The sequence below is a fragment of the Argentina anserina genome, chromosome 4, assembly GCF_933775445.1.
Source record: "Argentina anserina chromosome 4, drPotAnse1.1, whole genome shotgun sequence".
Classification (NCBI taxonomy): Eukaryota; Viridiplantae; Streptophyta; class Magnoliopsida; order Rosales; family Rosaceae; genus Argentina; species Argentina anserina.
Window position 1 is genome coordinate 12,760,446 of NC_065875.1, and position 25,136 is coordinate 12,785,581.

The 25,136-nt window shown below is 38.4% G+C and overlaps 3 protein-coding genes across 3 annotated transcripts; 2 read left to right on the forward strand and 1 right to left on the reverse strand.

Annotated features, from left to right (window-relative positions):
- The first annotated feature begins 1,054 nt into the window (after positions 1-1,054).
- Positions 1,055-12,610, forward strand: LOC126790131 (disease resistance protein RUN1-like). The gene is given in 8 exon segments (XM_050516275.1): positions 1,055-1,645; positions 2,003-3,098; positions 3,216-3,494; positions 3,652-4,523; positions 4,525-5,254; positions 5,353-6,227; positions 6,314-6,427; positions 12,326-12,610. Coding segments are annotated over 6 exon segments (4,248 nt in total). The 5' UTR covers positions 1,055-1,166; the 3' UTR covers positions 6,145-6,227; positions 6,314-6,427; positions 12,326-12,610.
- An 800-nt stretch (positions 12,611-13,410) lies between these two features.
- LOC126790139 (uncharacterized) lies at positions 13,411-16,756 on the forward strand. The gene is made up of 4 exons (XM_050516284.1): positions 13,411-13,654; positions 13,761-13,893; positions 14,014-14,187; positions 15,369-16,756. Exons 1-4 carry the CDS (start codon positions 13,467-13,469, stop codon positions 16,608-16,610), a joined length of 1,737 nt encoding a protein of 578 aa, XP_050372241.1. The 5' UTR covers positions 13,411-13,466; the 3' UTR covers positions 16,611-16,756.
- Positions 16,757-17,295: 539 nt separating this feature from the next.
- On the reverse strand, positions 17,296-21,653 carry LOC126790140 (uncharacterized). The gene is made up of 11 exons (XM_050516285.1): positions 21,497-21,653; positions 21,297-21,408; positions 21,146-21,209; positions 20,937-21,038; positions 20,763-20,827; positions 19,844-19,939; positions 19,422-19,501; positions 19,015-19,219; positions 18,491-18,546; positions 17,858-17,952; positions 17,296-17,635 (listed from the first exon to the last, which is right to left on the reverse strand). The coding sequence occupies exons 1-10, from the start codon at positions 21,538-21,540 to the stop codon at positions 17,883-17,885; spliced, it is 894 nt and encodes a 297-aa protein (XP_050372242.1). The 5' UTR covers positions 21,541-21,653; the 3' UTR covers positions 17,296-17,635; positions 17,858-17,882.
- Between the last annotated feature and the right edge of the window lie 3,483 nt (positions 21,654-25,136).

Genomic DNA, 25,136 nt, shown 5'->3' on the forward strand with positions numbered 1-25,136 from the left:
AGGTTGAGTTTAAGATAAATTAAAAGATGACAAGTTTGATAGACAAGTTGGTGGCCATCTAACAGGTGTAATACCCTCCGTGTCATACTCAGCTGCCCTCATCTCTTGAAAATGGAAACTTGATTCTACATTGAAACTTAAATAGCAGTTCTAATTGAAGATATATCTTAGTGTGACCATGTACGGGGCTTTGCTAATGTTATTTGACGCTTTGACCTGCTAGTCTAACACTTCTTAGTTTATGTCACACACATTAAACTGTGTGTACGTATTGATTGCCCATATCAAACATATATAGCAAAATACCATATGAATTAAATGTTTAGATGCTCCTAACTTGCAGGGATGATGAGAAGATGATTTAATATGGTGTGGAGCTTAGCTGGAAAACTTACAGTACCCCTTGATGATGCTTTCTTGAATTTGATTGCAGCAGTGCCTCATTAAGTATTCCTCAGTATAGTTGCCAGATAAGGTTGAGAAGGAAAACCCCTGCAGAAAGGATATACATAATGCAGACATCTTCCTTGTGGTCTCTATACAAATAACCTATACATGGAGGAACTTACATTTGTTCCTTCCTTAGTGATTCATCTTCATGAATTCATCCGAAGTGATATATGCATCTGACACTGAAACCATGAATGTGGGAAATGGAACAGATATAGAATTCATTGAACCGGATTCAAACTAGGAATCCAACAATTAACATTTACTGAATTACTGTCCTCCCATTCCCCTTACTAGCCACATTCTGGAAAGCTCTGATCGCTTTCACTAGAGCGAGTCGTCTTCAGAACTAGCTCAATCTCTTTCGCTGCTTCTTCTACCCCTCCATGTTTTTCAAAACTACAGAGGATATTGGCGGTTCGACTCGCCCCGAAACTAAAAATTTGTTTGGAGTCAACCCCAAAAATAAAGATGGGCTTGGGCTCGGGTCATGGAAAACCCACTACCAAGCCCGTTTGGGTAGGAGGTTTCATTACAAAGTCGTTTACTACAAGTCGGAAAACAAATTAGTCTCAGTGAAATTCTTCTACTTTTGCAGTTTGCTTTCATCATCGCTGAGTTGAGAACCCAAAGAACTCTGCTTCTTTCTCCTCCTTCTCCAAACAGGGAGAAACTCTTTCAAAGTATCTCTCCTTCTAATCATCTCACAGCTTTCTATGGTGATCATCGAACAACTCTCTCCTTCTTCCATCCATCCATGGAATTACCATGTCTTTTTGAGTTTTAGAGGTGAGGATACCCGCTTCAATTTCACAGGCCATCTGTACGCCGCTTTGCGTCAGAAGGGAATCAGCACCTTCATGGATGACCAGCTCATACGAGGAGAAGAGATATCACAAGCGCTTCTCCAGGCGATTGAGCAGTCCAAGATCTCAATCATTGTGTTCTCTAAAGACTATGCGTCCTCCAAGTGGTGCTTGGATGAACTTGTCAAGATTCTTGACTGCAAGGAATCAAGTCAGCAAGTCGTTCTGCCAGTGTTCTACAAAGTCGAACCATCGGATGTACGAAATCACAGAGGCAGCTTTGGGGAGGCACTTGCTAACCTGGAACGCAAATTTAATGGCGACAAGGTGCAGAAATGGAAAAGTGTTCTTAATGAAGCGGCAAGTTTGTCAGGGTGGACTCTCTCAGAGTAATTTTCTTTCCACTAATCACTAATGGAATTAAGTTTACGTTTTCAGCTTCAAGTTTTTCTTCTTTTTTTTTTTTTTTAAATTTATTTACCGTTTTGACAATAGCTCAATTAGTCCTGGTATATTATCAAGTTATAAAATTATACAAATGAAAGTACCATTGTCAATGAAATATACAATTGAATTCTAACAAGATAATATCTAACAACTCCGTGGTAAGCTGTCTCTACTATGACTTTATCCTCTACAACGCAGTATATGTTGTAGAGGATAAATGTGTTTGAGACTTTGACCGTAAATATTAATGTCTTTTTGTGTTCTCTATTAAATTAATGTGGTGTATTCTAAATGTCCAGGAAACACTCTGAATCCAATGTCATTCAGGAGATCGTTCAAACGATTTCAAAGCAACTTATAAACTTCACAGATTTGGATGTGGCCAAGTACCCAGTAGGAATAGAACCTCGTGTGCAAGAGATCCGTAAGCTTTTAGATGTGGAGGGAAGAGATGTTCATATGGTAGGGATATGGGGGGCTGGTGGAATTGGTAAGACGACAATTGCAAGAGCTCTCTATAACTCAATTGCTCATAAATTTGATGGGAGTTGTTTTTTAGAAAATGTTAGAGAAAATTCAGAGGGTGTTGGAGGCATCGTTAAACTACAAAGGATACTTCTTCACGAGATTCTAAGGGGAACAGAATTGGAGGTGGCCAGTGTAGCTAGAGGAACCACTGTGATCAAGGAAAGGTTACGAAACAAACGAGTTCTCTTGGTTCTTGATGACGTGAATGACACGGATCAGTTAGATAGGTTAGCTGGTCAATGTAGTTGGTTTGGTAAGGGTAGTGCAATCATTGTAACAACAAGGGATAAAAAATTGCTGAGAGTTCATGGAGTTGATCTGATACACGAGGTTCAAGAATTGGCTGATGAAGAAGCTCTCAAGCTTTTTAGTATGTATGCATTTGGAGGAAGTCAACTCAGGGATGGTTATGCAGAACTCACAAGACGTGCATTACGGTATGCTCAAGGCTTACCATTAGCTTTGACCGTTTTAGGTTCTTCTCTGTGCAATGAAGAAGTAGAGGTATGGGAAGCTGCATTAGATGGTTTCAAAAGCAATAAAATTGAAGATGTTTTGAAAATAAGTTACGATGGATTGGATGAGAGAGTGAAGAAAGCTTTTCTTGACATTGCATGTTTTTTTAAAGGTGAAGATAGAACACATGTAGTAAATATACTAGAAGCTTGTGACAACAAACGGTATGATATTGATGTTCTCATTGGAAAGGCCCTCATCAGTATTAGATCCGATGGTGTGATTTGGATGCATGACTTGCTAGAAGAAATGGGTAGAGATATAGTTCAAGAACAGTCACCTGATGACCCTAGAAAGCGTAGCAGGTTGTGGTTTCATGAAGATGTTTTCCGTGTTTTAACAGAGAATATTGTAAGTGCATATCTGAATTCACCTTTAATTATTTTTGCTTAAATTGTAAGTAGTTATGAAATTTAATTATCTAGAGGAGGTGTTTGGTGTGTTGACACTGTTGCATTCTCGTACCAGGGAACAACCGATGTCATAGGCATCAAGATGAATCTGCCTGAAGATTCAGATGCGATATGCTTCAGTGGTACCACTTTCTCCAACATGCCAAATCTTAGAATGTTCATATACCGTGCTGGACGCCATTATGGAAATTTTGATAATCTGCCAAATAGCTTGAGGGTAGTTGATTGGCCTGGCTGTCAACTACAATTTTCGTCATCCAATATAATTCCAAGAGAAGTTGCTGTATTCAATATGCCTGGTAGTGCCATCAGAGTGATGGGAAATGGATCCAAGGTAGGTTTCTTCAAATACTGTCATCTTGTATTTATTTTATTTTATTTTTTGGTCTGTTATTCATGTTTCAAATGTAAAGCAATAGCATATGTGTGGTTTCTAGTTGATTCATTTATCGTATGTTCGTGCATCTCAAACATTTTCTTGTGTCTTGCAGCGTCTCACAAATCTGACGTCAATAAATTTGAAAGATTGCCAATACCTTATAGAAGTCTCGGACTTATCCCAATGCCCAAATTTGCAACGTTTGGATCTAGATAAGTGTAAAAATCTGGTTAAAGTGCATCCCACTGTGGGATTCCTTGATAATCTTACTCATTTGAGTCTTCGGGGCTGCTCTAAGCTTCAGAGATTTCCAACAGAAGTGAGTTGGAGATCCATGACGGAACTTCTGGCTTCCGATTGTGGAAGGCTTCAGAATTTCATAATTCATGCGGGGAAGATGGAGTGCATTAAAAAAATACAGCTACTAGGAAGTGGGATAAAAAAGCTGCATTCATGGATTGGATGTTGCGCTACCTTGGAATTTTTAAGTTTGTCTAAAACTTCAATCGAAAAACTGCCCTCAACGATGAAACGCCTTACTTCTTTAAGACAACTGTACCTGTCTGGCACTCCCCTTAAAGAATTGCCTTCATGGATTGGGAAGCTCACTTCCTTGGTGGAATTGTACGTGGTTAAAACTCTTATTGAAGAACTTCCTTCATCAATTCAGTATCTTACATCCTTGACACAACTGTTGCTGTGTAATACTCCCCTAAAAGAATTGCCTTCAGGGATTGGGTGTCTCACTTCCTTGGTGGAATTGGACGCATCAGGAACTCATATAGAAGAATTGCCTTCATCAATTGAACATCTTACTTCTTTATGTTTTCTGAAGCTATCCCAAACTCGCATTGAAGTATTGCCTTCATGGATTGGGTATCTCACTTCATTGGAGATATTGTACGCGTATGAAACTGATATCAAAAGATTGCCTTCATCGATTGGGTGTCTCACTTCCTTGGAGGAGTTGAATGTGTCAAAAACTCGCTTAAAAAGAACTGCCTTCATCCATCGGTAATCTCACTTCCTTGAAGGAATTGGATGCTTCTGGTTCTCTTATTGAAGAACTGCCTTTCTCAATTGGAGATCTCATTCGCCTTACAAAGTTAAACCTAGAAGGATGTGCAAACCTTACAAACGTGCCGCACAGTGTTTATGGAGGGCTGCAAGGTCTTCAAGAACTGGTTCTCTCTTGTTGCCCTAAGCTAGTTACATTTCCAAGTAGGGCGAGGGCATTGGTTTCACCAAGTGCAGAATCACTTCCTCTGATGCTTTCAACCAATTCAAACAGTGGGCATGATCGTCCTGGTTCGTCATTGTTTCCCAAGCTACGAAATCTACAATTTGAAGAATGCAAATTATCATCAGTCTCTGATCTCCTAACGAATCTTGATTGTGTGTCCACATTAGAGACACTCAATCTTTCACGAATCAGCTTTGATAGTCTTCTGCGCATCAGAAAATTTCATAGGTTGAAATCTCTTGATTTGGGTGGTTGTCAGCTTCGAGACATTCCAGAACTTCCACCAGAGATAGAACATATAAACCTGGATGATTGCGTATGGTTGGAGAGTTTTTCGAAACTGTCAAATATACTGCAACAGACAGACACTCCCGCAAGTCTTGGCAGGATGCACTTGTCTAATTGTCGTAGACTGGTAGAGAGTATTGGCATAGACATGGTGTCAAAGATGGCAAAAGCATTACTGAACCAGGTTTTGCATCTCTATCTATACAGTATATACTTGTGCCTCTGTGCGTTATATCAATCACTGATAATAAAAATAATTAGCATAGCATGTATCTCTTGCAGCTGGTGTCTGACGGCTTAACTAATTGGTATGTGGATGACTATAATATTATACTTCCAAGTCTCCCAGGAATTGAAGTTCCAAAGTGGTTTGATTCGAGTAAGGTGGAGACAAGTGTGCTTCCTGGTCATAAAACTAAGTATGATATATGTGAACTTTTGATCAAAATCCCTAGGACTTTGAAGGGCAAAAGAATAGGATTGGTTGTCTGTGTAATTTTTGAAATTACTGAAAACTACTCTCCTGGTTCTTGTGGTTGTACCACGACGGTTGTGATTAATAAAACAGAAGAGTATGGTGGCACAGATGAAAGCGATTTTAATTCTAGTGGGACCAAGTTATCAGCTCAAGAAAATGTGTGTGTGTCATTCACATGTATTGATTTCAAGGAGATAAAGGTAGTGGATCATGAAGTTCGAGTGATTTTCCACAAGAATTCATGGAATCCCTATAATTTGAAGCACCCGGGGTTGCTTCTTAAAAGTTTTGGGGTGCACCTGACTACTATTGAGGAGACTGATGATGATCATACAAGTGATGAAGAGTTGTCACTGGCAAGATATTCGCCGAGGAATACCAGCAGCTCTGATTTTGACAACGAAGAAGGGGCAGCTGTAGCATCAATTGTATCAGATGACAGCAATTCCAGGGAAGTACACGATGATCATCATGATGGGGAAGAAGAACAAGAACCTCATCTTCCAACAAATAGATTGGAAGACTTGGCTAGACAAACAAATATAGGAAGAGCAGTATCAGCATTTCTGAGGTGCTTTGGAATTACTTGCTTGTGATCTTGGTCAAGCACAAGGTGGAACTAGCCTCCCTAGCCAGATAGCATCAAATACAAATCGAGGCCCTGAAGAACACTACGATGGTAAATAATCGCATTTCAGGTCACATGGATAAACTCTTAATCTGTTATAATTTTTCACTGACGGGGTTTTTTCATGCAAAAAATAGCTTTTCTTTTGCTGAAGTCTATCTTGAGGGATGGCGCTTGATGGTGAGGGGCAGAGGCACCAATTAATCTGGAACCAGGTGATGGTCAATTCTGGATCAATCAGCATAAAGAAGGTTGGGTTTGTTCTTCATTATCAGTTCCTGTTTCCTCATTGTTTGCCGGTATTTAGCGCCCTCTGTTTATCAGGAGTCAGGTGTGACAGGGATATAATGTTACATGTCTTCAAGCACTGATAGGTTAATTATAAACAAGGCATGATACATATATATTATCCTAGCATTATTAATTAAATAAAATGCATATGATTGCATCCCAGCTAAAGTTGGGAAAGTGGGTTGCTGCCTAAACTTAAAAAGAGTAAAAGTTAACTTTAGAATCTGTCGACAGCTTCGGAACATGAACTTAGAGTTCAAATTTTTACTGCCGGTATCTCTTCAATTGTATTTTAATTGCACATAATGTCAAATATTTCTGCTTTAATGTTTTCGCATATGTTCGCCTTTTTTTTTTTATAATTGGATTTACTCTGGTAGTATAGAATCGAAGATGTTGAAATATTTAGTCCAATACTCTGGTTCTAGTTGAATTGAACAGATTATTGCTTGATGATTCATTTACAGATTACACTTCATTATATAGGCTAATTCTAGCACTATTCTACCTACTAATTTCCACTAATTTCCACCAACTATTCCACTAATTTCCACTAACTCCAACCACTAATTTCCACTAACTCCAACACTCTCCCTCAAGTTGGTGCATACATATCAACCATGCCCAACTTGCTAAGTGAATCATAAAAGGCATTTTTAGACACTCCTTTTGTAAGCATATCGGCAAGTTGCTCTTCTGTAGAAACAAAAGGAAAACTGATGATCTTCGCGTCTAGCTTCTCTTTTATAAAATGACGATGAACCTCCACATGTTTCGTACGATCATGTTGCACCGGATTATGGGAGATATCAATGGCTGCCTTGTTGTCACAGTACAGCTGCATAGCACATTCAGGCTTAATACCCAAATCTTGTAGCAAACTTCTAAGCCATAACAATTCGCACACTCCCTGAGCCATACCTCTGTATTCTGCTTCAGCACTAGATCGTGCTACCACATTTTGTTTCTTACTCTTCCATGTAACAAGATTACCTCCAACAAAGGTAAAATACCCTGATGTGGATCTTTGATCTGTAATATTTCTAGCCCAGTTTGCATCTGTGAAGCCACAAATCTCGAGGATATTGTTGTGATTAGAAAACATTACTCCTCTCCCTGGAGCTGACTTCAAGTACCTTAAAATCCTCACAACAGCATCCATGTGATCCACACTCGGATTATGCATAAACTGACTCACTATACTTACTGCATACGCAACATCTGGTCTGGTATGTGACAAATAAATCAGGCGTCCAACTAGCCTCTGATAACGAGTTTTGTCAGTGAGCACTTGATCTGGGTACTCTGCTAACCGATGGTTTTGCTCAATAGGAGTATCAATTGAAGTGCAATCTAACATACCTGTCTCCGTTAGTAGATCAAGGATGTACTTCCTCTGACACAGATAGATACCATCACTTCCCCGGGCTACCTCAATTCCTAAGAAGTACTCGAGTGTACCTAGGTCCTTCATTTCAAACTCTGTGGCAAGCTGTTTTTGTAATCTGTCCACCTCAATAGTATCATTACCAGTAACTACCATATCGTCAACATATATGATTAGAGTTGTTACCTTCTCTTGTTGGTGTTTGAGAAACAATGTGTGGTCTGAATTACTCTGCATGTAGCCAATTTTCCTCATGAATTGTGAGAATCTTCCAAACCAAGCACGAGGTGACTGTTTAAGACCATACAAATACTTTCTTAATCTGCATATAGAGTTACTTGGAGAAGTGGCCACATATCCAGGTGGAAGATCCATGTATACTTCCTCTGTTAGTTCTCCATGAAGGAATGCATTCTTAACAATAAACTGCCTAAGTGGCCAGTTCAAGTTAGCAGCGATAGAGAGCAATACCCGGATAGTGTTTATCTTTGCATCAGGTGCAAATGTCTCATCATAGTCTATGCCATATGTCTGGGTGAACCCCTTTGCTACTAGGCATGCTTTATACCGGCTTACTGACCCATCTGGATTGTGTTTCACTGTAAACACCCATCGACATCCTACAGTCTTCTTGCCATATGGTGGAGGTACAAGCTCCCAAGTATTGTTCTTTTGTAATGCTTCCATCTCTTCCTCCATTGCTTTCCTCCATTTTGGATCTCCCAATGCATCCTGCACTTTGTTAGGTACTGATACAGTAGATATTTGATTCACGAATGACTCATATGACTTAGATAATCTTTTGGTAGATATAAAATTGGCCACCGGATACTTGGCTTTAGTCTGAAGGGTAGGTTCATATTTTTTTGTGAGTTGACCTCGAGTAGACCTATTTGGCAAAACATATTGTCTACTATTAGCCTCAATAGAATGACTAACCTCAGATGAGTGATATTCTGTACCAGGAGAGCTTTGGTCAGGGGTATAAACAGTAGTACGGGATACATGTGGGGCAGTTGTGTTGTCAGCTTCTAGTGCCTGAATCTCTTGAGTGACGACCTCTGGTGGTGCCTGTGTGGCTGACACCTTGGTAATCTCAACAGAACTTGTTACCATATCGACTGGCTCATTTGTCTCCCCCTCTCCATGATACAACTCTTCAAAATAGGAATTCCCCCCTGAAGAGCAGTATCAGAAGAGGAAAAGTAACTCATGTCCTCAAAAAAGGTAACATCCATAGTGACATAGTACTTCCGAGTAGGAGGATGATAGCACCGGTACCCTTTCTGATGTCCTCCGTATCCAACAAACACACATTTAACTGCCCGGGCATCCAACTTAGAACGCTGATGTTGTGGAAGATGAACAAAAGCGACACAACCGAAAACACGGGCAGGAAGATTATGAAAAGAAGGTAATGAGACATGAGATGCAAGCACCTCATAGGGAACTTTCCCTTGAAGAACACGAGATGGAAGACAATTAATGAGGTGGGCGAAAGTAATGACAGCATCACCCCAAAGGTATTTAGGCATGTGGGCACTAAAAAGAATACATCGAGCCATATCAAGTAAATGACGATTTTTTCTTTCAGAAACCCCATTTTGCTCAGGTGTGTAAGGACACGTTGTTTGATGAACAATTCCGTGTGTGTTAAAGAACTCCTGAAAGACATGATTCACATATTCCCCCCCCCCCCATTATCAGAACGAAGAACTCGAATGGTGGCATTATATTGGGTTTGGACAGAGACATGGAAGGTACGAAAAGCTGGAAAAACTTCATCTTTATTTTTAAGAAGAATAATCTATGAAAGACGTGTGCACTCATCAATGAATGACACAAAATAACGCATGCTTGAGACAGTAGATTCTTTAGAAGGTTCCCAAACATCAGAATGAATTAATTCAAAAGGAAGAAAACTTTTAGTTGAAATACTAGGGAAATAAGTTGATCGATGACTCTTACCCAAAACACATGTCTCACAACATAAACAAGACTCGTCCACATTAATAAACAAAGTGGGCATGGATTTTTTCATAACACTAAAAGATGGATGCCCTAAGCGACGATGCCATAACCAAATTTCACTTAGCTTGTCAGAAGTGGAGAGTAACGCGGTCCGAGACTGCCCCCCTGGTTTTTTCCCTGCGTACGTCAGATCCAGATGAAACAACCGGCCCCGCAAATACCCCCGACTAATTACTTGTCCGGTGAGAAAATCCTGAAATATCACATACATAGGAAAAAATGTCACAGAGCACTGAGCGTCAGCGTTCAGTTGGGGAACAGATATCAAATGATGAGATAGAGCAGGTACATAGAGTACATTGTGAAGCTCTATGGTAGGAGTAATACGAACAGACCCTGTCCCCACCACGGGAAATGGCTTACCATTAGCATTAGTAACATAGGGTACGGGTGGAGGAGATAATATGGTAAAATAAGATTTGTCATAAGTCATATAATCAGATGCACCAGAATCAATAATCCATGTATCAGAACTACCAGAGTGAGAAATATTGAAAGCCATACCAATTAAAAAAGAATATGTCTTTGGTGCACTTGCACTGACGGTGAGGATGCACAGACAAAGAAAAAGACGACTGATTCTTGCCGGACCGGGTCGGGTCGGGTGAACCGGGTCGGATCGGCGAACCGGGTCGGGTTACACGCAGTCTGGGCTGGGCTGTGCGGGGTTGCAGTTTGGGCCGGGGCGGTTTTTGGGCCGGGCCGGGGCGAGCTGTAACCGGGTCGGTGCAGAGAGACCGATCTGGGAAATGCTTCGGCGACGAGCAGCGACTGAGGAATTCCGGCGAGGAGCGGTGAGCAGCGGCGAGGAGCAGGGAGCAGCGGCGAGGAGCGGGGGGCTGCGGCGAGTCGAGTGCGAACCGGAGGTCGTCGGGTTTGCCTGGCGTCGGAGGAGCAAGGCGACTCGTGAGGGAGCCGGACGGGAAGAGCGTCAGAGGGCACAGGGAAGGAAGCCGGAAAAGCCGAAAAACCGGTGAGGCAGCGGGTGGGTTGAAGGCAGAACCCGGCCGGAAAAAAACGGGAAAAAATCCCAGAAAAAGAAACAGAGCTCGAAGGCTATGATACCAAGTTGAATTGAACAGATTATTGCTTGATGATTCATTTACAGATTACACTTCATTATATAGGCTAATTCTAGCACTATTCTACCTACTAATTTCCAATAATTTCCACTAACTCCAACCACTAATTTCCACTAACTCCAACCACTAATTTCCACCAACTATTCCACTAATTTCCACTAACTCCAACAGTTCTATGGCTTCAGACTCGATGAAGATTGAGACCCAAGATGATTGATTTTTTCTTTCCTGAGAATGAATAGATTAAGAACTGTCGCCTTCTTGAATATGTGTGAAAATTGAACAGTCTCACTCACGAATTGACTAGCTAACAGTCCTAGCTATCTGACTTGCTTGTTATTATAACAACACGTACTGGAACCATAGTTATTGACAACTAATTAGGTAGACCTGGTCATGGTTATGAATACCCTAACTGTAACTTCCCCCAGCTGCAAGTTTGAATGAACTCTGAGCAGGGCGTGCCCTTAGTAAAGACACCTGCAATGTGCTTACACTGGGAAGATGGGAATTAATTTCTATAGCTCATTGTGATATTTGTAACTAGAGGACAGAGGCATAAGTGCCTTGTGTGCTTCACTTAAATATAGCGTGCCTTCATTATTATTACAAGAAGCTTAGAGATCAGGAAATAAGAGTCTTGCATTCTCAAAACAAAAACAAAAAGGAAATAAGAGCCTTGGAAAGCTAACATGTTAATGTATTATTAACCTTGCTAAAGATAAAGTTAACTTGAGACAGTAATGGATGAACCATGAAAAATATTAGTAACCACCTTTTATGCTAGAGGTTGCTGCTATAGGGTCCTGCTTTTGTCTGAAGCATCAGCGATTGTGCTTCTATTGTAAACGCTGCTATCTCCACACTAATTTCTGCCTCTTGCTCATTGGAGAGAGGAAATAGTTGTAATGTTGTGGCCGCCTGAACAACTATTTTAATAGTTATTTCATCAGTGATAGAGATTAGTTGTACTTGATCTTTTGCAGATTTTGTGTTGATTCTACGTCAAATCTATTAGTCTCTTCCTTCTAATGGACCTTGTGGTTACGATTTAATATCAATTGAAAGATCAAAAGTTGATAGAAACGATGGGGCGAAAATCTAATAGTTGTAATATTCGCTCACTGTCATGCTCAGCTGCTTTCATCTCTTGAAAATGGACATTTGATTTTAGAATGAAACTTAATTAGCAGTTCTAATTGGAGATAGGTCTGTATTTATTTGACGCTTTGACCTACTAGTCTAATATTTCTTAGTAATTGTCACACTCATTATAGTGTTTGTGTCTCTTGCCCTTTTCAAACGTACATAGCAAAATACCATATCATTTAAATGTTAAGATGCTCTTAAACTTGCAGGCATGATGACAAGATGATTTAATAAGGTGTGGGAGCTTAGCCAGCAAAACTTACAATACCCTGGATAATGCTATCTGATCGGAAAATGTATATGGCCAAAAAGGAGTGTCTTTGAGTTAAGGACATGTCCGTGCTGTGCTTACTGTAAAACCTTAGTCAGTGGTTATGTAAAATTTAAAAGAATAGATGGAGCATTGAGGCTTGTTTAAGTACCTGATTTAAACAATTGATGCCTGATCTGAAATCTGAAATAATTTTTAGAAGATTTCATAATCGGCACTGAGTCAGTAGCTAGGGCGTGTTTGTCTCAGTGGGTGTGTATTTTTTTTTTCTTTTTGATGAAATGTCTCAGTTGGTGTTGAACATCACCAAATAAACCGTATATTGTTTCAAACATAAATTTTTTTTTTGTCTGTTTCAGTAGGATAGAAATTGTGATGACTTTAACAAACAAATTGCAGCAGTGCCTCAATTATTCAGTATTTCCTGATAAAGTTAAGAGTGAAACCCTGCAGAAAGTTTACATTTGGTCCTTATCAGTGATTCATCATATTCAGGTGTTCATCAGATGTGATCCGATACATATAAGACAAAACGTCAATTGCCAATTCTGTCACGTTATGGTGTGATATAATGAACCTGAAACTGAAATTATGAATGCGGGAAATGGAACAGATAGAATTCATTAACAGTAGTTACTGTAGTTTCTGCATGATGTGTGGATATCAATGATCAAATTGCTCATTCGCCTATTTCTCCTTTATCCACTTTGTAGCTTCCTAACTGAACTAGGAATCCAACGATTTACATTTACTTCCACTTCCCTCCCCCTCTGTGGAAAGCTTTGATCTCTTTCGCTAGCTCCTGTCATCTTCAGAACTAGTTTTATACACAAAAAACAAAAAACAAAAAACAAAAATTAGTGACCAAAATGGATTTTAAGTAGACTTGGGCTCGGGTCGTAGAAAGCCCACTACCAAGCCCGTTTGTGAGGGTCTTCACTTCAAAATCAAAATCCTTGCCCTATCTCCTATGTATGTGTAAAATCCCAACAAATCCGAACACAAATTCAAGTCTGTGAAATTCTGCGAGATTCTGAAAAAAAAAGGAGAAGAAGAAGAAGAACCAAAGCGACGCCGCGATGGGGATGAAATTTCTGAACAAGAAGGGGTGGCACACCGGGAGCCTCCGCAACATCGAGAACGTCTGGAAGGCGGAGCAGAAGCACGCCGCCGAAGAGAAGAAGCTCGACGAGCTCCGCAAACAGATCATCGAAGAACGCGATCGCTCCGAATTCCGCAACCTCCAGGAGCAAGCCGGCCTCGTCCCGTAAGTCTCTCTCTCACCGATTCTTAGGGTTAGGGTTTTGGATTTAGGTTTTTCTCAATTCTCCGATTGAGTTTCGTTATAAATTCGAACTGATCGGTCTTTGCAGGAGGCAGGAGCGGTTGGAGTTCCTCTACGATTCCGGATTGGCCGTCGGGCGCCCCAGCGGGTCTGAGAATCTCAAAGAAGCCTTCACCAAAGCCGAAGAGCCGCCGTCTTCCGCGGAAGCCGCTGCCGCAAAGGTAGTTATATTTATTTATGCTTTTTTGAAGTTTCTGATTGCAAGCAGTTTGGAGGTGTGGAGTTTGATGGAGGTTGTGAGGTTCTAATGAATTTTGTTTTTTCTTTTTCTGTGGTTTCAGGAGTCGGCATCGTCTGCACCGGGGGCGCTGTTTGCCGCGGAGAAGCCGCAGTCGGCAAATGATGCTTGGAGAAAGCTGCACTCGGATCCTTTGCTTATGATTAAGCAGAGGGAGCAGGAGGCACTGTCTCGGATCAAGAACAATCCTGTCCAGATGGCTATGATTCGCAAACAAGTGAGTTTTCTTGTTTCTTGTTTTAAGTCTTGTGAATGTTGTTATAAGATATTTGATAATTTGCTTCTTGATTTGTATGAGTAATATTAATGCTTTATTGGTACAATGTGGGCTTAGAGTGATAAAATAGGTTTACACAGCAAATCGGCCATGTCATGTTAAGTGGGTTGATATCACTTGATCTTGCAAGAATTTGCAGATGTATGATCTTTCTTTGTAAAGAAAGAGGTCTTATTTATCAATACTACATTTGTGTGCTGCAGAAGAAAGGTTGGGAATCATGATTTCGTTATGTGGATTCGAAGGGTGTTAATTAATATAGCTAGCCTCTAAAATTAGTTTTCACCCATAGCTTATCTTGTACATCTAAACGGACATTGCCAAATAACTTTACCTCTAGAATGCAAAATAAGAAATGGCAAGGCTAGATTTGAAGTCCACCATCTAAGTAGAGTTCTGCTGCTCTTAGTCCTGCTGCAGTCTAAGGGTACCTGTAGTATAATGGCAAAAAGAGTACCATTATACCAAACATTAATCGCTGACACAATTTTCATTATCTCTATTGTTTTTCTCCTTTTTATCTATGGACAAAAGTAAAATCTCAACCAACTCCTCCCCCAGCTATTATATCAGAACCATAACCACATAACAAGAAAAATCATAGCATAGGAAAAGTGGTTGTACTGCAAAAACAGTTAAACAGCTGTGATACCTGATAAAAAGCTACAAAGCTGTCTTCACATTTCAGTCAGAAAACCTGGACAGGAAAACAGCTTGTCATTTGGTAAATTTCAGCTATATTGTTGTTCCTTTTTCTTTGTTAAACAAAACATTTTGTACAAATGCTTGCAAGTTGCAACCAAGTTTCTTTTACCTAGGAATATCTTTGGACGTTTGATCATCGTGGCCTTGGTAGATCTATGAGGGTTTTTGCCATTTTTTGTTTTCCTTTTGAAAATATGTGCTCTCCTCTAGCAGAGCAGGGGAACAAGTAGCCTATTACTATTGACAGTCCTTGATCTTTTTCTTTTTACATACAATGTTTTAGTCAATGTGATGATCAGTTTAATAATTTTATAATGTTTTCTTCTCAGTTATTTGAACTAATAAATAAAATGGATGGGGATATCCGAATTAACGTTAAGTTTGCAATAGCCTAACCTTTGTATATCTTTAACAAGGTTGAAGCAAAGAAGCCCAAAGAAAAACAGCATGAAAAGGAGCATCGGAAGAAGCACCGTAAAGAATCTTCAAAACACCGGAAACAAATGTCTGATTCAGAAGATGACACAGCTGATATGGAAAGGAGGAAGAATAATCATCGTAATGGATCAAAATATGATAAGCATTCAGAATCAGAAGATGAGCCACATGATAAAGCACATCGAAGTGGAAAGAACCGTGTTAAGCATTCAAGTGTTGAAGGTGAATCACGTCACAGATCACGTCAAAGTGGGAAAACGCATGCGAAGTATGCAGATTCTGAAGATGAATTGCGTAACAAACATAGTAGCAGTAAACACCATGCTAGTCGTTCAGATTTGGAGGATATGTCACGTAACAGAGCACATAGAAATGAGAAGTACTCAGATTCGGAAGATGAGCTACATAACTTAGGGCGTCGCAGTGAGAAGAACCGTGTTAAGCATTCAGATTTAGAAGACAAGCCACATGATAGAAGTCGAAATGAAAAGAGCCGTGGTAAGCATTTATATTCTGAAGATCATAACAGAAGAAGTCGAAGTGAGAAGAGCCATGGTAAGCATTCAGATTCTGAAGATCATAACAGAATAAGTCGCAGTGAGAAGAGCCGTGGTAAGCATTCAGATTCTGAAAATGAACTACAGAACAGAAGTAGTCGAACTGAGAAGAACCGTGGTAAGCGTTCAGATTCAGACGATGAGCATGAGCTGCATGACAGAAATCGTCAAACTGAGAAGAATCGTGTTAAGCATTCTGATTCAGAATATGGGCTACAAAATAGAGCACATCGAAGTGAGAAAGATCAAGCTATAACAAGAGCAAAAGATGACGGTCAAGTTATAGTCAAGGGAAAACATGAAAGTTCAGAAATAGAAAACTCATCCATGAGAAATCGAAATGACTCCCATAACAGGCGTCGGTTTGTTCCTCCTAAACTTTCAGAAGAAGAAAGAGCTGCTCGGCTAAAGGAGATGCAGATGGATGCCGAGTTGCATGAAGAACAGAGATGGAAACGTTTGAAGAAGGCTGACGAGAATGATGCACAGGAAGCTACCCAATCTATCAGAGTTGGCGGTAAGAATTTCTTGGATGCTGCTCAAACTAGTGTTTATGGTTCTGGGAAGGGGGGAAGCTCAACGATAGAAGAAAGTGTCCGTCGTCGAACACATTATTCGCAGGGCAGGTCTGAAGCAAGCGAAAGCAATGCATTTCGACGGTAAAGCTGTTATATTCTGTTGGCTTTTCTTGCATCGATTCTAGCTGTTCTATGTTTTCCTTTGCTCCACATATTTCAAAGACCTGTAAATTTATTTCTTGTGTAGTGATAATTGAATGTCGAGCTGTATGAATATTTTTTTTATCTTTCCCTTTTGATCTGCTCTTGTAATCCTCGTCATCATTACAGTAAATTTGACTCTATATATGCTTCTTCAACTATGTACATGAAAGCATTTGCGATGCACCGTAACCTGCTGCAATTTCAAGTTCTGTCGATCATTCTAGGCGGAGGCTGGCCTTCCCTTTTTGTGGTCTTGAAAAATAATGGCAGACCATGTTCTGAACAAGGAACTCGAGTGCAGTGACATCTCGAGGGAGACGATGAAGTTTAAACTTCATATTCCCCTGTATTTGCGCCTTACTTTTTATTATTATCGTTTGCTCCTCACTCTGCTCTTGAGGCGGATTGTTTGGTTTCCCAATCTGTTACTTTGAGTTAATGCAGCATTGCCAATTCCAGACGAGTTTCCCTACATTTGGGTAGGGAATGCTTGATTAAAATATATTGGAAGGTAGAGGAAAGCTTTACTTAATCAAGAAAGCTAAGCCTCCAGAAGTCGGATGTAGGTACTTACAAATGATTTGGGGAAACTCAAAAGCTTACACAACGTTTGATGTACACGGATCTTGATCAACTATGCAACCAACATTTTGTTTGAAATAGTAAAGAGAACCGTACATGTTAATGACTATGATCAAGTCTAACCAAACAAAGTATCTCATTTAAGCAATTTCTTTACAAAAAAGCTCCGAAATAATGGGTCAGTGATCATTGACAAACTTAACATACAGGAGCACTCATTGAGTGATACTGTAATCCTGATCATATTTGGCATAGATAATAAATATATGATTGGAATCACTTTCAATGGAGAAGTAAACAATGGAGAGACCCTAACGAATGCACGCAACAACATGAGATCATCTAATGTGGAACCCCAAGTACTCCAAGGAGAGTGACAAGAGTCTGCATGGAATTATGTTTAAGTGAGAATCTTTGAAGTTCAACTAAAACCTTTTGATTGACATCTGCAACTGTTTGGATGATTTGATTAAAAGAAACTGTTTGGATAACCTTTCAACTAAAACTATCATGTACTGTCTCATATTCTCTTCCGTTGCACTGTGGATGAAAAGCAGAAAACAGTACTATTTGCTTATTGATTCATTTTAAAACTGAAAGATTTACCTTCATTTATTTGCACTCGTTCCCTCTATTCGCCCCCATGCTGCTTATAAATTTCGCCTTGTACTTTTGTTACGAACCACTGCAATGAAGATTTACTGCAAATTGCATAGAAGATGGAATCTGTTAGTCTGGTGATAAAACTTTGTTCATAAACCACCTTTACCAGAAAGCAAATTGCGTATGGGGTGTAATCAACCAAAACCTTCTGCTCTCTGCACAGTCCTGAACTCAAATTCTAGGAAATATGTGCCCGATGATTTCTCATGATTTTTTTATTATGAATTTTTTTTATGGAAGTTTCAGTTGTCTCCAATCAGCATGAGGTAGATCTAGAAGAGGCGATATATGACTTTTAAGGAAAGTAAAAGTTAGAATAATACAAAAAATGATGGTAGAAACTCCATGCAAATAGCAACATAAAAGACTAAAAATTCCAGGTAAGTGAGACACATGGTAAATCTCTTTACTGTGATTCGTCTGTGAAGGATTTTCAGTTACAGTATACCTTTGAAGTTATAATATTTAAGCACTAAACATTACAACAGCAAAAGATGCGGTTGGCAGAAAAGCAAAGCAATGACAGAGAAAAACTTAAAAAAATAATAAAATCTTATAACAGGGAAAGGAAAAAACCTCAAAGACTTCGCAGCATCAAGAATATCTCGTATACATACATCATTTGGGAAAATCTGGATAGAACAAGAAAGCTTTAGCTATTCATTTACATGATCCAGAGTTTATGGGCTAACACTAAATTTACTTATGCTGTCATACGCTAAAAAGATTCACAAGATATGGTAACCACCTATATAAAATATCAAGAATAGTATACAAGAAAAATAAATTTTTATTACGTTCTTTTCATGTGCAAATGACATCAAACCCGCTGAAACCGACAAATGCAACTATATCAGACCACATAACACAAGATAGCAAGCACTATAACATTCGTCTAAATCCTATTTCTGCTAAAGGAAACCACTAATAGAGCATTCATATAATACTCCCTCTCCACCAACCCCAAGTCCCAACGCAACAGTTTCACATTACAAACTATACACCAAATTTTTTAATATCTATGCAGCCCTGGAGGTCACTCTTTAGTAACTAAGGAAGAAAATTGATGAAGATAAGTTTTAAATCTCAAATTTTGATACCTCGACTTTCCGTAAGTCCATAGTCCCTTCCACAAGTTCAATTAGTAGCTCATGGTTCACAGAAGTGTAATCTTCATTTCTTTGCTGGGACAGACCTCTTGACTTTGGAATATAGGTCCTAAGCGACAACCTAATGCAGTTGTCTTCAAACGAAATGACCTTAAGACCTGAAAATGCATCTTCAAACTGTTCAGTTGCGTCAAGCCTGCATTCATCAAATAAAAAGATGACCAAATTGAAAAATAAAAATAAAAGATTAATAAGATTTGAACACACACACATATTATTTAAAAATCGGAAAGAAGAATACCACCACATGTATATCAGGGTAAAACTATAAATGGAAACTTTAAAATAAATGATTATACTGACAGTCAAAAAGGGACAGGTCAGAGTGCCATAGTTACCATTTAAGTTTGCATTCTAAATCTTGTAGAGACTTCAAAACGAAATGATTCTTGTCAATCTGATTTTCAAGTTCCAGTTGCTGCAAGGGGCAAGGTATACATCAGATATCCTATATGGTAGAAGAGCCATAATCGAAATATATATATTCAATCAACTCCCGAAACAAGGGTTCCTAGCGAAGTACTCCACATATGACAGATATAGTGCTTTTTAACAACAGCTACAAAATTGTCATATGTAAAAGTAAAAGTTCCACGAAAACATAATTTTGAGTCTAACACATTATAAGAAATTTTTTAATCTAGATATATGAGTAAGATGCCAACTCAGAATGCTGTAGTTATCATTTAAGTCTTATATTCATATCTAGGATAATACCTTACAGGTACACACTATTATCTAGTAAGATTTTGAATGGAACCTGAAATTTGTCTTCATTGACATCCATCGGATCTAACAGATCTTCCCCATATGTAGGCCAATCAGCATCTGCACCCAGTTTTGCTTTTTCCAGATCCTACAAGTGGAATGAAAAAATGACATTAAAAATTTTCATTTGTGAGCAAACTTAACCTCGGACAATCATGTGTGATTTGTGTATGGTTATCTAATTACCTATACTTACACATATAAAGACGAAAGCAGGATAGATTAACGAAAGGGAAAGTAAAATGAAAACAACAGGCAAGAGATCAAAGGAAATTTTTAGTTTACTGCACAATGGAAAGATGGGAATTTTTAAAACTTAAATATTATGGTTACAATTTAAGAGTATGAAGAAATTGCTAGATCACAATATGTCTAACACAGTAATTGTGACCAAATTCGTTGTCCAATGCATTATCCCATGAGAAAAGATCTGGTTATGGGTATCCAATAAACTCAAATATGGTAGCAATATGGTAAGAGATGATCATAAGCATGAACATATTGGTACCGGGAAAGCTTAACCAGGAACTCAGTACCAATTTTGAACCTAGAGTCTTTTGGTGGGGAAAATAATCATTGAGCTTCAGAAAACTTTAGAGCTATCAGAACTAAAGATCCTACAGTGCTAATCTCGCATCAGAAGAACTTTAGTTATAAGCATATCCAGCAGTAATCGCTATGCTTCTATCATGTTCTTTGACATAAGCACAGAATATGTAGACTAACCCACCCATCTATAAGCATGCACTTGATGTAGAAATACCATCAAACTATGTACAACCAACCAAGCCAATGTTTTTAGCCTCTAGATTCAAAGTTTCTCAACAATCAAAAGAGCTGGCATTACTTATATTACCACTAAATCGGCTGCTGCCATACTTTAACAACATTTTCATAAAAGGAAAACCAACCTGAAATCCAACAAACTCCAATGAACACTTCAACTGCCCGATATCAGCATTGAGCCGATTAAAATCTGCAGACATAAAAACAAAACGTATAAGAACAAAAAAAAAAACACTATCTCATTACATATCACTCAAACCCGATGCACAGTAGCAAGCCAGACCAATACTGCACCCCACCTTCCTCACAGTTTCGTATAAGACCCTCAATGTCATCAGAAACCTTAGCACTCTCGGCCTCCACCGAGCTAAGCTCCTGCTCAAATCTTCCCACATACGCCTCTGATAATCAAACAAATCACATTAAACAAAAATAAGTAAAAAACAAAAAAATACCAAACTTCACAAAAAAACCATTAAAACCTAAGCAGCTTGTAGTGAGAACTCACCAAAATCCTCATCCCCTAAAAAACCGACATCGGAGCAATCCGATACTATCTTTTCAACTCTACTCTGCAACATTTGACATTTAAAATCAGAAAACCGTAACGAAAATTAAGAAATTGGACCAGAAATTTGGGGGTAAAAACTCAAAATTACCTGGAGAAAGAGAGCGCAGTCTTTGAGTGAATCCTGGAAGTCTGAAGAGGGTGGTTCGGAATCGTCGTCTCGGCGTGTTCGATCGAGAAGCGCTTCGAGCTCAAGCACTTGTCTGCGAATTTAGAAAGAGGGGAAAGCGTTTAATTGGAGTGAGGAAGTTAAGCGAAGAATGTGGAGGGGAGAGTGGAGAGAGATAGAACCTGTGGATGGTGGCGAGGTCTGAAGAAGGAGGTGGGTCTTCCATTTCTTCCGTCAATGGCTCCCGCCCTAACTCCGGTAGTCAAGTTTGAAATGGGCGGAGAAGGAAGAAATGAGGAGTTGAGGACAGCGGATTGTGGGCCGGGTCCACATTTGGCTGACCCTGTTTTAGGGTAGCGAATATAAATATTTGTTTCCTGCTTTTTATTTTAATTGTGAGGCGCATGCTAAGTAGTATATCGAAAATTTTTTAGACACGGACATGTGGTGGACACGTTAATTAAATATTATTTTTAACATATATTTATTTAAAACATTAATTTTATAAATTTGAAAGTATTTAGAATTTTAGATGTATTTATATGTCAAAGTGTGCATTAAAATTATGAAAACATAACTTGTTAGAATGACTAAGAACTTGATAAGTACATTGGATAACCAAGGTTTGAATCACACCACAAGCATTCTTATTTTAATCACGAGTTTTTCTCCTTATATATATTAAAGTGTGCATAAATATAACAAAAAATGAATCTGTTTGAATGGTTGAGGAGTTGTTGAGTGCCTTGAATGACTAATGTTCGAATCTCACCATAAGCATTTTCACTTTTATTATGAGTTGGTGCGTGTCCGATTCAGATACTCGTGTGTCCGGACCGTGTCTAAAGTTAGTTCGCGTGTCCGTGTCGGACACACAATACGATGTCCATAGCACGTGTCCGTACTTCATAGGGCGCATGCCAAGATTCCGACTCGGAGTCGGATCACACAATAGATCTAAACTCGAGTTGTTTTAAGGTAATTGAATAATTATTGCAAGCTCATACCCAACACATCTCGTTATTGATAAGGTGATACAATACTTAGAAAAGAAGGAGAAAATGATTATGGAATTATGAGGTAGTGGAAAATTTTCATTGCGGCATTTCATAGAATGGTTAATTCCACCTATGTTACATGATGTGTGACTACTTGGACAATTTGGTACATGATGTATGAATACTAACAAATTAGTACCTGAAGTTCTCATTTGTAAGCCATTTTGGTATCTCTATCAATTTTGATCATATTTTTAGAGTTATATTCGTCATTCTATCCCTAAACTCATTAAATCTACATTTTTTTTCATTTTTTCCTATAATTATCTTTCATTAGAGATAATTAAATTAATATATCTAATCAACTTCGCATGTGTTGAATATAACAATTTTCTTAATATGCTTATTGCATCCTCATTATTTTATGCAAAGGAAATAAATTGTTTTTATGCAATTTTAATTTTTTTAGAATTAATTTCAATTTACTCCCCCTCCTAAATTTTACACTCAAAATCAGTTCACCCCTTAAATTTTTATTTTAATCAGTTCACTCCCTATACTTTCAAAATGACATCAAAGAATGACAAAAATCAGATTTTTATATAGATTATATCGATAATTATGCTACGACACCTAATTTTAAAGCTTCAGTCTTGTTGTAAAATTATTGAAAATTTTGTTTTGGTCTTACATATATGATTTAAAGCATTCTTTTAATAGTTTTTGATCGGATTTTAACTAAGAAAATCTGAATTTTGTCATTTTTATGTCATTTGAAAGTATAAGGGGGTGAACTGATTAAAATAAAAGTTTAAGGGGTGACTGATTTTTGAGTGTGAAATTTAGAGGCATAAACTGAAATTAATTCTTTTTTATTTAGAAAAATATTCTTTAAATTACTTATAACTATAAGTAATCTAAATTGATAGCTACATAACGAAAATTTATATACGTAAATCATCACAGATGCTAAGTGGATGAGTTATCAAACTTTTGGTGATAATTTAAAGGCAATTTAGAGCTAAAATGAACAAATGGAGTAAACTAGAGCTAGGATGACGGAAATAACCTTGAAATTATGGTCAAAATTAACATAAGTACCAAAATGGCATAGATTTGAGAACTTCAAGTACCAAATTGTCCGTTTTTATACAACATGTACTAAATTGTCCAAATAGTCATACATCATGTACCATATGAGGAATTTACTCTTCATATAAAGTTGATGATAATTAATCATAATAATATAGAGGATAATTAGAACGTTAAATAAACTGGATATATACCTTAATGTTACGTTGTATAAAAGGTTTGCTGGTGTGGAGTAGAATGATAACCAAGTAGCATGAAGGTTTACCTAAAAGTCTAGGACTCTACATGCACCGATCCACCATTAATAAACTGCATTATCAGTATTGATTAAGGGAATAGGTCTTATGGAACTGGCACACTGTTAATACTTATATTTAGGGCTGTAAGTAGGCTCGAGCCGCTCGTGTTCGACTCGTGTTCACCTCATTTGATAAAAGCTCAGCTCGTTTATTAATAAAGTTTAACTTATTAACTTTTATAGTATAATATATAAAGTATAATTTTTATATAATAAATAATATTAAATATACAATATTAGTTCGAAAGAACTGAAAGGTTTCTTTTTAAAATAATTAGTTAAAAACTTTAAGTTCAATAACGAGTTTGATTTGTTATTTTTAGTTTATTACAAATAAAATAGATTTTGTGTGATGCTAAGACATTAGATTTAATTTTTTAAAATTTCATATGATTCGAGGCGGCTCAATTCGAGTTTGACATCATCTTATAAAATGAGCCGGCCCAAGCCGAGCTCGAGCTTTTTCAAGCCGAGCCGAGCTTGAACATGAAGTACAAAAATTAAATTTTAGCCCAGCTCGAGCTCGAATGAAAATGAGTCAAACATGAACAACCTAGTTGTAAGACCAGAGTTTTTTAATCTCAATTACCGACACTTTAGGAATAACTAATCGACATTTAAATTAAATATCGAGTATGTAGTTTAATACGTTTTATTAAGCTACACGTCGCCACGAGCTCAGAAATGTCTTCAGAATATTTTTCCAACTCTCGGTTTTGTTTTTACAATTTTCTAAAGTTGTATTTTGTTTTAAGGTATTTTTCAGTTTTGGGTATTTGTTTTCAGGCTTTTGACAAAATTCTTTTGTTTGACCCGAGCCCAAGACCCGGGCCCAAGTTTTTTTATTTTCTTCCTCTCTCCCTCTCTCCCTCATTTTCTATTTCTTCTTATGTTCCTCCTTCTTCACCGAGACCGCACCGAAGACCGACCTATCTTCTCCTCCTCACTCCACCGTCGTCTGGAAAAGATTGCGGCATGTATCACCACCACCAAATTATCCTCCTCCTTCTCCAAAAAACCATACCAACAAGTCATGGCCTTGTCCTTGTTCTCTCGGAAATCGGAGAACAAAGCCGAGCTCTAATCTCTATTGATTCCGGTGATTCTATGACTTCTGACGAGCTCCTGGCCTCCTTTTCGGTAAGACTAAGCTTCTATCCAATCAATTTCTACCCTTGGTTTCGTCTAATTGAAGCTAATACAATATCTTCCTTTTCTACATCCATTACCGCCGCCGTCCTCCTCCGTTTCAGTGATGCAATCACGAACTCTGGTGAGTCTTAGATCTCAAATTGGTAAGCTAGCTTCTGTTTCTGTCACCTAATTCGTTAAAGCCTAAATCGTGTTCCAACGAAACCTTAATTCCATTTTCTTCATTTATGTTCATGTTCAGCCTTATTGCTTGATGGTGAGGCGAGTAAGAGACGAGCTTAG

Coding starts and splice junctions, on each gene's coding strand:
- LOC126790139 (XM_050516284.1), top strand. CDS start 13,467: ATGGGGATGAAATTTCTGAACAAGAAGGGGTGGCACACCGGGAGCCTC. Junction 13,655..13,760: donor GAGCAAGCCGGCCTCGTCCC/GTAAGTCTCTCT, acceptor CGGTCTTTGCAG/GAGGCAGGAGCGGTTGGAGT. Junction 14,188..15,368: donor TGGCTATGATTCGCAAACAA/GTGAGTTTTCTT, acceptor ATCTTTAACAAG/GTTGAAGCAAAGAAGCCCAA.
- LOC126790140 (XM_050516285.1), bottom strand. CDS start 21,540: ATGGAAGACCCACCTCCTTCTTCAGACCTCGCCACCATCCACAG. Junction 21,210..21,296: donor ACTGCGCTCTCTTTCTCCAG/GTAATTTTGAGT, acceptor CAAATGTTGCAG/AGTAGAGTTGAAAAGATAGT. Junction 17,953..18,490: donor GATGCTGCGAAGTCTTTGAG/GTTTTTTCCTTT, acceptor TGCAATTTGCAG/TAAATCTTCATTGCAGTGGT.